We start from the raw sequence: 14,314 nt of genomic DNA, 5'->3' as shown, positions 1-14,314 counted from the left end.
AATGTCATACTATAAAAATAAATTAATAGATTACTCAACTTGTTTTGATTTTTTTAATTAACAGTAAAGCAGATGATATGCAAAATCCAACGAATATCGAAGTTATTTAAAAACTGTTCATGGGTGGCCACGTTCCCTTTGTTTCCGTTGTTCTGATCTCTTTAGGACAAGTTGAGTTATAATTATATTTCCCCCGGAATCCACGGGCCACGGCCGCGCTGCTGTCATTTGACCCATCATTGCAAATTTAAGGTACATATATTAAAATGACCATCCAGCTCAGTTGGTAGAGTATAAGGTTATTCACTTTGAAATCGTGGGATCGAGTTCTATAGAGGGTATTTCATAATTCGGAGATCTCGTACGAAAGTTGCTCTCAATCTAATATTGAGGGCAGCCTACTATCTTACCTCCCCTTACCCTATTACATATGAGAACAAGGGACAACTATTTGAATTTTAGATTGTATTCATTTTCTGTTGATATTAACTTATAACGAAGGATGATATAAAAATATTTTTATTCATTATAATTACATAAACATGAACGGAGCAAGAGTATCAAATTGAAAAAGGGTAAACATAATTGTTTATAAAGATAGAATAATTCATAATTATTATTTTTTAAAATATTATATAAATTAAGGATAAAAAATATTAGCACCGACACTTTTGAATATGCATCAACCTAATCTTGTAACACACGTTTCCTTTCTTAAAAAAAAATTCCCAGGATAAGTGTCTCAATCTTAATATATAAATATCTATATATTAAGTTCGAATATTGAGCCGTGACTCCCGAGTGAAATTAGTTAATTGATTTCGAAAGATAAATAATCATATTTCTTTGTTGGAAATGGAATGAACCATGGAATAGGCCGGCAGAATAATTGTTTGAATTATCCATTTTATTAGTTTGATAATTTAATTTATAATTTTTATTATATTTTTTAACTTTTTTATTTGTATAATTTGACTCAAATATATAAAAAAATTGATCAGATGATATCAATTGTTTTGATAAAATAAAAATAATTATTTTTTATTATCAAAATATTGACACTAGTTATTTTTAATATTTTAAAATTTATCGATGATGTATTAAAAATGATGAAGTAATTAATGTCAGATTCAAAACATTTTATTACTATTCCATCACACTTGTACCAAATTAATATAATAACAAAAATATTGACACTAGATTAATAGATTATTATGTCTAAAAAGCGTAGTATTATCGTCAGAGAATCCAAGGAGAAAAAGGAAACACGTTAATGTAATGCAAGAAAAATAACCACGTTAAACGGACTGAGGTTGTGTCTCAAGTACATCCCGTTTTTCGTTTTTTGTCGTGAAGGCAAATTGCAAGCTGACAATATAAAACAATTGCAAGTTGCAGCATGAGTGTCTGAAACTTTAGGATTGAACGTCTAAAAAGGGTAAACATTTTAGTAGTTTAAGAACGAAAAAATTATTATCGAAAACAAGAATCGTCCGTCCAGCTCAGTTGGTAGAACGTAAGGCTCTTAGCCTTGTGGTCGTGGGATCGAGTCCATGGTGGGCAATTCATAATTGGAGGTATTCCATGGAAACTGCTCTCAACCTGACATTGGGAGCAATCTACTACCCTACTTTTCTCTTATTCCATTACATATGAGAATAGAGTTAGTTAATATATTATCGAAAACAACTTTCGAATACAAGGAGCAAATCTAAGGGTCTGGGGCCCCTTTGATAAAGTGATTAAATACCTCATAATTTTTTTGCTTCAGTCTCTTAATTTATATATTTTAAAATCTAATTACTATTAACAAAAGATTTTGGACTTTGTCCTTATCCAAACATGAATCATATAAAACAATATGGATGCTAAAAAAAACTTATGTCTAGTTCGATTAAAGAAGTATTAATTTAAGAAAAGGTTTAGTTATTACAAAATAATTAAAATAATTTATCATAAAATAAAAATGAGTATAAAAGTAAACTTCAATTTAAAAGAATAAGTAAAAGCTCTAATAAAAGACAAATTATTTTAATGTTTTATTATTTTTTAAATTAAGTTATTTAGGTAACTAAAAATTATAAAGTGAAATTAAATTATTATTATCTCATATATTAAATATAATGAAGAAAATACTACTACCAATTCCAACATGAAAAATGATATAGTAAAATGCCTTATAATTTATTTATCATTTTTCTTTTTTCTATAAAAGGCGATATGAATTTGATTTTACTCAAAAGCTAAAAGAAAAGGATAAGAATCAAACATTTCTCCGCAAAAGAAGGGGAAGTATTACCTTTTGCGGCTTAATATAATGCTAAAAAAATATGTTATTATTTTTTTAATATTTTAATAAAAAATTATTTAAAATATTATTATTTCTATCAAAAATATTATTATTAGGTGTTTTACTGAATTTATTAACATATCCGATAAAATACTACTGAAATTATTATTTTTTCTAAAAAAATATTAATATTAAACACTTTACTAAAAAAATTAAAAATATTAATATTTTAATTAAAAATAATAATATTTTATATTTTTTTATCAAAAATATTAAAATAATAATAATATTTCTCATAACGTATTTCCTTAATTATATATTATACATTCGTACGACAGAACTGCATAAATAAATTGATGGTGAATTAATCATGTAATAGAAGGGCAAGTGTCTAATCAATCTTCAATAATTGAAGAAAATATAGGGATTTTTAAATTTGAACATTGACCCTGGACCTGGAGAACATGGAATAAATTTCTTCATTGTTTCTTTTGAATTTGAACAATCAAAATGTGCAACGTATCATAACTCTCCCTGTAAATTGAGAATCTCTCTAATACCTTATAGCAGGGAAGCTATACCATGCGACAACCTTAATATATAAATAAAAAATGTTATTGATTTTATTATTATTTTTTAATAGATAAAAAATTAGTTAAAATATTAATGTTTTTTAATATTTTTGGTAAAATGTCTAATAATAACAAAATTAATGAAAAAAATAACAAAATTAATAGCGTTTTATCAGATATGTTAACAAAACCGGTAAAACAATCAATAATAATAAAATCAGTATAAATAATAATATTTTTGATAAATTTTTACCGATTTTATTAAAATTAATAACAAAATCAATAGTACTTTTCTTTAACCGTACATTAAAACCGTCGCACGTAAAATTTCTCTAATATCAACCCTTCAAGAAAAAAAAATCACCAATAGATTTTAAAAGAGTGGTTATCTTTTTAAGAATTTAAAATTTTATAATTAAAATTACATAGAAGCGACACATGTCATCGACCGTTGGAGAAATGACAGACATTGCATGCAAAAATATCTTTCATTTTATTGGTATATTATGTAAGTAATATGCTAAAAATAATTTTATAAATGACACATATCCCCGACAGTTGAATTTTTTTAAAAAAATATTTTTATCTACAATTTTATAAATTTTCTATTTTTTTCACTTACAGTTAATAAAGCTAAAAATAATTTGTTATGTATGTATATATATTATAAAACTCATATAAACTCTAAATCTAAAATTATAAATTTTAAACATCATACTTTAAATATTAAAATTCCAAAATCTTAAATCTTAAATCTTCAACTTTAAACTCTAAATATCAAAATAATAAATCTTAAATATTAAAACCCTAAAGAATGAAAATTTATATTAAGTTTTTAGAAATTATAAACTACAACCTAAAAATTACCGTCTTATTGGACAAAACTTTCGAGATGATGTTCTGAAATAAATTAATTCACGAGCTAATGTACTCCCAAGATTAATTGCTCAAATAGGGTGAAATCCACAGTGTTAGCCGTAGGTCGCCATGCACTCCTGGAGACCTTGTAGGTCGCCATGCACTCCGGGCGACCTACCCTTGCTCAAACAGAGAGAATGAACGTGTTGCATGGCATATGCACGTCCCAACACATAGGTCGCCATGCTCTCCGGGCGACCTTGTAGGTCGCCATGCACTCCGGGCGACCTACCCTCGCTCGGCTTCCCTCGGATTCCCTCGCATAGCTCGCTCGGTTGCCCTCGGATGCCCTTGCATAGCTAGTTCGGATTGCCTCGGTCGGATGGCCTCGGATGCTCTCGAATGGCCTCGGATGCTCTCGGATGGCCTCGTTCGGATGGCCTCAGATGCCCAGCGTGTTGGGACGTGCATGGCACATGCAATCTCTTGTAGCTCGCCCGGAAGACATGGCGACCTAGTAGGTCGCCCGGAAGGCATGGCGACCTACGGCCAACACTGTGGATTTCACTTTATTTGAACAATTAATCTTGGGAGTGCTTTATCTCGTGAATTAATTTTTTCCAGAACATTATCTCGAAAGTTTTGCCATCTTATTGCCTATTCCCAGAATTCCAAAAACTATATATATAAGCCAAACTAAACTAAACAATGATGGTGGATGTATGTGACTCTCTTAGAGAGTTACGGACTGTCACCATAACTTTTTCCAATATAATATATATGTATAAAACTATGTTTCAAAAGACATTCCTGATCACCTCCTAGTTTTTTTTTAATCTGCAAGTTGAAAACAATGAAAAAAAAAAGGAATCAAGTTGCATGATGTGTGTATGAAGCTTTTGGATTTTTTTTTAAAGTGAAAAAAGTAAAAGAGGAATTAGAGAAGGATAGGATAAAGAAAAGTCATGTGGGCTATAATCTGAATTTCATTAAATAATTGAAATGCCGAAACGAATATGCCATTTCCCTCTGCTGAGTCTGCAGTCGTAGCTCTTTAAATCCTCCAGCCAAGCTGCCTCTTCTCTTCACTAACACCCTTCCAACTTTGCTTTAAAGTTTCATCGACTTTTCTTCTTTCTAACCTAGAAGAAACGATGAGCCGAATTAAAGAGATTTTTGCCAATTTTTCTGCTTCTGCCAAACACATTTCCTCCTCCAAGAAAAACAAGAAAATTTTCTTGGCAGTTTTTGCATCTTTAGTCATTGTTGCTGCCATAATCGGCATTGTTGCTGGAGTGAGTTCACGAAATGAAGAACACAATACTTCCCATCACCCCATTGTGAAGTCAGCGTGTAGTGCTACATTCTACCCTGAGTTGTGCTTCTCAGAAGTTGCTAAAGTTCATGCTGGAACCGCCAAGAAGGTGAGGAGCCAAAAGGATGTCATCGAATTGTCTCTTAACATCACTACCACTGCCGTCGAACACAATTACTTCAAAATCAAGAAGCTGTTGGCTCTAAAAGGCTTGACGGAGCGTGAAAAGACGGCTCTCCATGATTGTTTGGAGACCATAGATGAGACCCTCGACGAGCTCCACGAAGCTGTCGAGGATCTTCACCAGTATCCAAATAAGAAGTCATTGATTCAGCATGCCGATGACCTAAAGACCCTGATGAGTGCTGCCATGACCAACCAAGAGACTTGCTTGGACGGTTTCTCCCACGAAGATGCCGACAAGAAAATTCGTGAAGTGCTGATCGATGGCGAGAGGTACGTCGAAAAGATGTGCAGTAATGCGCTTGCCATGATCAAGAACATGACGGACACTGACATCGCGAACGAGATGATGCTCAAGACATCGAACAGGAAGCTGAAGGAGGACGAGAACGAGATTGCCTGGCCGGAGTGGTTGTCTGCCGGTGACAGGCGCCTGCTTCAGTCATCTTCGGTGACCCCTAACGTGGTCGTGGCGGCAGATGGAAGCGGGAACTTCAGAACGGTGTCGGAAGCGGTGGCCAAAGCACCGGAGAAAAGCAGCAAAAGGTATATCATAAGAATCAAAGCAGGTATCTACAGAGAAAACGTGGAAGTCCCAAAGAAGAAGACTAACATAATGTTCATCGGAGACGGAAGAACTAGGACGATCATCACCGGGAAGAGGAATGTGGTCGATGGAAGCACCACTTTCCACTCTGCTACAGTTGGTAAGTCCCTTTTCACTTCCTATATTTTTACATTAATTTACTTTCTTTTCTTTCAGTTACATTTATTTAAAAAAAAACATCGAAGAACTTAGTAAAGTATTACATGTCTCCGGTTCCTGACCGTGACAGTGGAGACGAGGTTTGGGACTCAACATATCCATTCAGAATGATTCACGTTGTGAAATCATATTTGTTTAAACTTTCCTACGTATCTCATTAGAATTAGGAGCGGATCACATGGTATAGTTCACTAAAGGCCAATTCTTCAAACATGATATTATATTTTAACATACAGTTATATTAAAAGAACAAAAGAACACTATGCAAAATGAACAAATAATCCACTAGTTGTCTGGCTACAACTTGTGGACGTCGTTTTCCCCATGACTGTTATTATTTCTAAGCTTGCTTTTGTAGACAAGCTTTGCTTCGTTATTCTAGTGAATGAAATGTAGGGACTTGGGTGGCTTCCCTCCTGCTTCATCGACCTGTATCATTCAATCCTATACCAATTTCCTTTCGTGGATGATAGCTGTTGCTGTTAACTTTTTTATCACCTGAAACCATGTGACAATTTCATGCACTCACATTACACCCGGCACGCCAAGCCAACGTACAGTGCACTATTTTATTTTCTTTGCCCTTTGTGATTAAACACTTCGAAGCTATCCCAATAAGGCTCCAATGGCTGATGTTGGAACGTGGAAGGGCCCTACCAACACATGCTTGCACGATGAGAGTCGTTTAATCGATTCCATTTTTAGAAGACGTGAACAGTCCAATGATATTGTGAGCAGTGAGGCAGCTACATAGTTTGAATCAGAAAGTACAAATTCAAAACAATTGATTTGGTGGTTAGCAATATTTCTTATTAGGCAGCTACCATCATTAAATTGAAGAAACAAGTGCCTTCAGCCAATTTATAGTAGTATTTTGAATAATACAGAATCATATGGGTGCTCATCAGGTTCTACATCATATGCCAAATAGAAACCTTAACCTTTTTTTCACTTGCTGATTTAATCTTACAGTATTTGAAGTTTGATTTTTATGCTGATAATCCTAATATATATGTTCCCATGTGGTTGCAGCTGTGGTTGGTGAAAGGTTCCTTGCCCGAGACATAACCTTCGAAAACACAGCAGGTCCCTCAAAGCACCAAGCCGTTGCCCTCCGCGTCGGTTCCGATCTCTCGGCATTCTACCAATGTGACATGCTGGCATACCAAGACACTCTCTACGTTCACTCCAATCGACAGTTTTATGTCAACTGCCTCGTAGCAGGAACTGTTGATTTCATCTTCGGCAACGCTGCAGCCGTGTTCCAAAACTGTGACATCCATGCTCGGAGACCAAACTCGGGGCAGAAAAATATGGTGACAGCACAAGGCAGGACCGACGCTAACCAAAACACTGGCATTGTGATCCAGAAATGTAGGATAGGTGCCACTTCTGATTTGCAGCCTGTTATTAAAAATTTCCCAACATATCTTGGGAGGCCCTGGAAGGAATATTCGAGAACTGTCATAATGCAATCGACAATCAGTAATGTGATTCATCCCGTTGGGTGGCACGAGTGGAGTGGGAGTTTCGCCCTGAAAACATTGTTTTACGCCGAGCACCAGAACACCGGCGCCGGTGCTTCGACCTCTGGGAGGGTGAAATGGGGAGGGTACAAGGTGATCACTAGTGCAACCGAGGCTCAGGCTTTCACTCCTGGGAGGTTCATTGCCGGTGGAAGTTGGTTAAGCTCTACAGGCTTTCCTTTCTCTCTTGGGTTGTAAAGAGTTTGAAGCTATTGTATTGTCATGTAGCACCCGCTTTGAGATTAATTTGCGGCCATGTACCTGTTAATTATTACTAATTTAAAAAGTAACAATAAAGCAATATTGCCAATTCTTCAAAATTTTGTCTGGTGACACTTCAGTTCTTGACAAATTCCCATGTCAAACAAAAGTTAGCTCTTGCACTTTCATTGTCGGTTTATCATCTCTCCCAAGACTAATTAAAATAGAAAACCTCCATTATATAAGTTTCCAGCTATGGGATTTTGAATAACTCAAAAAGAATTTATTGAAAACGCTTTACCATATTGACAGGTGGAACGTTTAAATGCTGCCGATAATCATACCAGCAGACGCATTTTAATTTCTTAATATTCACATAATGCAAATAATTAAGCAAATTTATTAAGAAATAAAAGTTGGCGCAATCACTGGCATGTTCAGCGCGGAGGTGATGTTTCACGCACATGGTAGAGGGTCGTGTCATTCTTAAGAATCACATTTGAATACGTCCAAGTGAGAAGGACCCAAACATAATGACATCAACTTTCTTTGAATGAATAATACGATTATATAGTTTGATGAAGGAAATTGTCAAACCTTTGAGAAACTATTGCCATCCTTTCTTTTTAATGCATTTTCGAAATCACAAAACCGAGTAAGGATCGTGGGCCTGTATTATATACAATACATTATTTAAGAATAAGACGTGGTTACCAAATTGTCTGTCAGGGACGAGTAATCATTGCTGTTTATGCAATATTTTAAATCTCATCGAAATTTGAATGCAAGATGTGATTATGTCAGAAGCATAAGTATGTATGCTAGTGAATGAAAATAATGCTGTTAATTTATTATGTCCATTTCCATGATCGATCATGATTATAATAATGTCTTAACAAAGAAGCATCCAAGAAAGATCTTACCTTTAACCTTCTTCCTCTCTTTCTTGATATAAAAAGGATTCTCCAGAGGCAAAGTTCATTAGAGGAATTGGAAGAAGAAAAATCAGCCATGGATTCAATCAAGTCTTTCAAGGGCTATGGTAAAGTAGACGAGGCCGAAGAGCGAGCTTTCAAGCAAAAGACACGAAGGCGTCTCATCATCCTCGTTATCTCCATTATCGTGCTGTTAGCTGTTATCATTGGCGCTGTTGCGGGGACTCTGATTCACAAGAGAAACAACTCGTCTTCCGACAATGTACCCCCAACTGATTTGACTCCGGCAGCTTCTTTAAAGGCGGTCTGCGGCGTGACTGAGTACCCACTTTCCTGCTACTCCAGCATATCTCCCATTGCATCCTCAAACGCTACTGACCCAGAGATCCTCTTTAAGCTGTCTCTGAAAGTAGTTATCGACGAGCTTGCTAAGTTGTCTCAATATCCCAAGAAGTTACAAGCTGAAACCGATGATGCCCAGGTGAAACATGCTTTAGATGTATGCGGATCCCTGTTTGATGACGCGTTGGATCGACTCAATGACTCGGCAACTTCCCTGGAAGTCGGGGATGGAGAGTCGATATTGTCGGATTCCAAGATCAATGACTTGAAGACTTGGCTAAGCACAACGATAACTGATCAAGACACATGCTTAGACAGCCTGGAGGAACTGAACACTACAGAGCACTTCAACGCCACACTTGTCCAAGAACTCAGAGCCGCCATGCAGAACTCAAGTGAATTTGCCAGCAACAGTTTGGCTATCGTTGCTAAAATCCTGGGTTTGTTGGCTGATTTCAATATTCCAATTCACCGTAGGCTGCTTGGGTTTGCATCGTCAGAGTTCCCAGCTTGGATTCATCCCACTGAAAGGAGACTATTGCAGGAATCCAAGCCTACACCAAATGTAATTGTTGCTCAAGATGGTTCTGGTCATTTCAAGACGATTAACGAGGCGGTGAAATTGATCGGAAAGAAGAACGAATCTAGATTTGTGATATATGTGAAGGAAGGCAAGTATGTCGAGAATGTAATCCTGGATAAACACAAGTGGAATGTCATGATTTACGGTGATGGCAAGACTAAGACTATAATTTCCGGCAGCAAAAACTTTGTTGATGGAACTCCCACCTTTGATACAGCAACTTTCGGTAAGCAATATTCTATCTTCATAGAACATGATATACCATCTAGTGTTTACTATTTGTTTTTATCAGTTTTAGATCTGTAGTTTCAGTTAGATTTGATTATCTATAGCAAACCCTCAATTTGTTTATGTTGTCTTTGTCCCTCGGATTTCTGAAATAATCATAAACCGGCATCCTGTGTGATATCTTATGAACAACACTGAAAAAAACCACATTGTGCTTGCATGCTATCATGTGAAGAAGTGTTGCACTTTCCTAAATTCTGCATTTCCCACTTTAACGTTAGTTGCCTCTGGTTCCTTCTGGAAATTTATGCTGGTTGCCCCACCATGTGCCTGACTCGTTTGTGAATTGTGATCTACAAGTGTCTTGCCCATGTGGTGCCAGTCATCTAAATGATTTAAAAGGCCCGCAACTGATATATAGTACCACCATGTGACTTGAATTATATACGTTGACAAGGCCTTGATGTATCTAAAGAAAATTGTTCTTCAACGCTCCCCTCAGGTCTCATCAATGTGGTCATTTCAAGTACATTTGATCATTGATGCCACTATGTAAAACTGATTTTTCAAGAGCTTGATTTTAATTAGATGGATAAAGAATCTGACCATACTTTGCGTGAATTACCAGCTGTGGCAGGAAGGGGGTTCATCGCAAAAGACATAGGGTTCGAAAACACAGCAGGTGCAGCGAAGCACCAAGCGGTAGCTATGCGGTCCCAATCCGATCGTTCGGTATTCTACCGCTGCTCATTCGATGCCTACCAGGATACGCTCTATGCTCATTCCAATCGTCAGTTCTACAAAGAATGTGACATTTTGGGCACAATCGACTTCATCTTCGGGAACGCAGCGGTAGTCTTCCAAAGCTGCAACATCATGCCAAGGCAACCACTGCCTAACCAGTTCAACACCATCACAGCTCAAGGCAAAAAAGACCCAAACCAAACACTGGCATTTCAATCCAAAGTGTACAATATCTGCATTAGGCAACCTTACTGCCAATACCTACCTTGGTAGGCCATGGAAAGAATACTCTACTACCGTTATTATGCAGTCTAGCATTGGGCCGTTCTTGAACCCTGTGGGATGGAGAATGGGTTACTAATGTTGACCCACCAAGCACAATCTTCTATGCAGAATATCAAAACACTGGGCCGGGGTCAACCGTGGATAAAAGGGTGAAATGGCCAGGTTACAAGTCCACTCTCTCGGAAGCTGACGCTGGCAAGTTCACAGTGGCTACGTTCATACAAGGTCATGATTGGCTGCCTGATGCCTCTGTATCGTATGAACCGGCTTTATGATTTTATAATACAGTCAAGGTTGCGGTTGAGATAAGGTCAAAGATCAAACACTGAGCTGATGGTTTTTTACCCTTTTTTTCCTTTCCTTTTTTGACTTAAAAAATGTAGAACTATATATATAATATGTTTAACTAATAACTGAAATCATTTTACACCCCGCATTTTCGTTCTGTATATTCTTTAACAATAACCCAAAAGGTTGTCTTCATAATTTAATTGTTTCCTTTTTCTCTTTCATCAAATAAAATCAGCCTATGTTCTAGTTCAAATGAGGGTTGTAGTTTGTGGCTAAGGTATGAGGTGGAGCGCTAAAGCTACGTGATAGAGTGAAATTCCTCCCCCAGTTGCAATTGGCGTAATGTGCAGAATGCCTTTGTCAAACCAATATACATTGCATCAGTTTGCAATTAACTAAAAATAATATATTTTGTCAGAGGAAGTTGTTAATTATTAATGTGTTCTCTCCCTTTTTAAAAAAAAATGAAGACTTGTCTTCTTCTGCACCTGGCAAACGGCAAACAAGCACATCCTAATTCATGACCAAGAAAGAAGCTGCAATGTCAGATGAGATTATGATGCTGAGTAGACAACATTTGGACACCATATTATTAATTCTAAGGAATGGATCATGCAAAAGATATGAACTGCCCTAAAGTAGTTTTTTATTCACTTTGATCTTATCTCACTTCTTAGTTTTTTAATTTCCTTTATGTCAGGCAGATCTACTACAGAGGCGATTCATCTACTTCGACGGCTTATGGAGAAATATAGGGAAAAAAATAGAGATCTTCACATGGCGTTCATTGATCTTGAGAGGGCGTATGATAGCGTTCCACGCGATACGATCTGGAAGACCTTGGAAACGAGACGGATCCCAACTACTTATATCCGGGTGATTCGTGATATGTACTGTAGATCTTCTTCATACGTCAGGACTACAGTTGGCGACACCGAGACTTTCCCGGTGGAAATCGGACTCCACCAAGGGTCGGCTCTTAGCCCTTACATCTTCGCCTTGATTATGAACGACGTCTATTGTGCGACTCCAGACAGTGTTCCATGGTGTATGTTTTTCGCTGACGACATTGTCCTAGTTGCTGAAATAAAAACTGAGCTGAATGGTAGACTGGCTACCTGGAAGACTGCCTTGGAAGAAAAAGGTCTAAGGATCAATATTGAAAAGACAGAGTATTTTTGTTCAAACTTTAGTGGGAACAAAAACGATGAAGATGTAGAAGTATGCATCGAAGGACACGTTCTCCCCTCAAAGGATTGTTTCAAGTATCTAGGGTATATGATACATAAAGATGGGGATGTAGATGATGACGTTACACACCGTATAAAGGCGGGATGGCTAAAGTGGAAAGCTGCAACTAGAGTTTTGTGTGACAAGAAGATGCCTCTAAAACTTAAGGGAAAATTTTATAAAATGACAATAAGACCAACGCTGTTGTATGGATCAGAATGTTGGACAATCAAGAAGGATCACTTAAGGAGGATGGAGGCCGCAGAAATGAGAATGCTTCGATGGGCATGTGGTAGGACTATGTGGGACATGACACCAAACTCTGCAATTAGGATGTCTTTGGGGGTGGTGCATGTATCCGAAAAATTGAGGGAGGGAAGACTACGGTGGTTTGGGCATGTTCTTAGGCGACAATTAGAGTCGATAACATTCGACGGTGCCAGAAGGAGAGGACGACCAAGGAGGAAGTGGGTAGACCGCTTGAGATCTTATTTGAAGAATTTAGCCCTTACCGAGGACATGACTTCCGATAGGAAAGTATGGAGACTTAAGACCAGGGTAGCTGAGTAGTGTGGGCATCTCAGTCTTCTTTTTTAATGCCTTTGTAGTAATTTCCATGAATTCTATTTTTTATATGTTTCTGTCATTGGAATTTATGTAGGCTTAGAATTAGGGTGGCGGAGTAGTGTTACCTTTGTTTAGGTTTTAACCATTTTAACTTTATTCCTTATCGCAGCTTGCTATCGCTGACTTCTGTTTATCCTTCTCTTCATGTTTTCTCTTTTAAATTTAGCCGGGACTTACGTTTCTATCTATAAGCAGAGATTTTCACGCAGGGATTTATTTGCAGAGATTACTTCAAATTACAAACGCGCATATGAAGACATCGTATGAAAATTGTTCAACTATTTCAACTATGTATTTATTGACTTATTTATCTATTCATTGTATTTTATCTTTATTTTTAATTTTCTTACTGCCGGAGGTCTTCCACAGAAGCTGCTCTCAACCTGACGTTGGGACAGTCTACCACCCCACCTCCCCTTACCCTATTACATATGGGAATAGAATTTTGTTGTTGTTATCGTCGTCGTCTTGTATGAATCTGGCAGGCGTATACATGCTAATCCCTTTCCAATAACTTTTATTCTTTGACAGAAAATTCAACTATGGCTAATATAATCTCATTAATATTAAACCAAAAGCTGTCAAAGCTAGGATGTTAGGCATGCCAAAAGGGACGAACTTTACAACTTGGGTGAAGGTCTTTGAATTCATTGATTGAAAAAAAAAGAAGGAAAATCGACCCATAATTTTCTGCTTTATCCACATGCTTAATGCATTTCCGTAGCTATTTTTAAGTCAAAATGCTTGGCTACTGGGAATCCATCCGGCTCTGACCATTCTTGTTCGTCTGATTTTTATTGAATTATCTCGATTTTCTGCAACATTCCACACGCCACACGGATTATTTATTCCGATTCTCAAAGGCAAGTTGTGTGTTGTGCCAAATTAAAAATGATCACCGGCTCTGTATGCTCATTCTAATTCAATAAAACAGATCATCAGCCTTTGTTTATTTTTAATTCTGAAGTAATGCTGGGAGAAAGGAATTTAAAGAGGAAGTTTGTTTAATATAAATAATATACACCAGTTGAATATATAGTCAAATTTACCTCGTATTCATGTCCGACCAATTCTCATTAAAACTGGTAAATGGTAAAAAGTAGGCAAGCTTGAACAAGTTGAGGGTTTTAGCGTATAGGGCGTTGCCGTTGGGCTTAGGGAGATGCAAAAATCTCGAACCGTGGGCTAAACGGAAAGTTAACTACAAGTTCGAATCCTCTTCGATTTATTCGAGAGGAAAAAAAATCAAGTCTTTAATTGCTCCTAAAAGGGTAGCATAGAATCTCTATATATCTTTCCCTACTTCCAAAAAAAGTAGCAACTCAAACATTTTTGTCT

The 14,314-nt window shown here is 36.8% G+C and overlaps 1 protein-coding gene and 1 pseudogene across 1 annotated transcript; both read left to right on the top strand.

Moving 5' to 3' along the window:
- The first annotated feature begins 4,637 nt into the window (after nt 1-4,637).
- On the top strand, nt 4,638-11,212 carry LOC120190429 (annotated as a pseudogene).
- LOC120190430 (pectinesterase-like) lies at nt 4,736-7,826 on the top strand. Its single transcript, XM_039193514.1, has 2 exons — nt 4,736-5,925; nt 7,017-7,826. Exons 1-2 carry the CDS (start codon nt 4,875-4,877, stop codon nt 7,706-7,708), a joined length of 1,743 nt encoding a protein of 580 aa, XP_039049445.1. The 5' UTR covers nt 4,736-4,874; the 3' UTR covers nt 7,709-7,826.
- Nucleotides 11,213-14,314: the final 3,102 nt, after the last annotated feature.

The sequence above is a fragment of the Hibiscus syriacus genome, unplaced genomic scaffold (assembly GCF_006381635.1).
Source record: "Hibiscus syriacus cultivar Baekdansim isolate YM2019G1 unplaced genomic scaffold, ASM638163v2 tig00116962_pilon, whole genome shotgun sequence".
Lineage (NCBI taxonomy): Eukaryota > Viridiplantae > Streptophyta > Magnoliopsida > Malvales > Malvaceae > Hibiscus > Hibiscus syriacus.
This window is presented reverse-complemented; position numbering and strand designations above follow the sequence as displayed.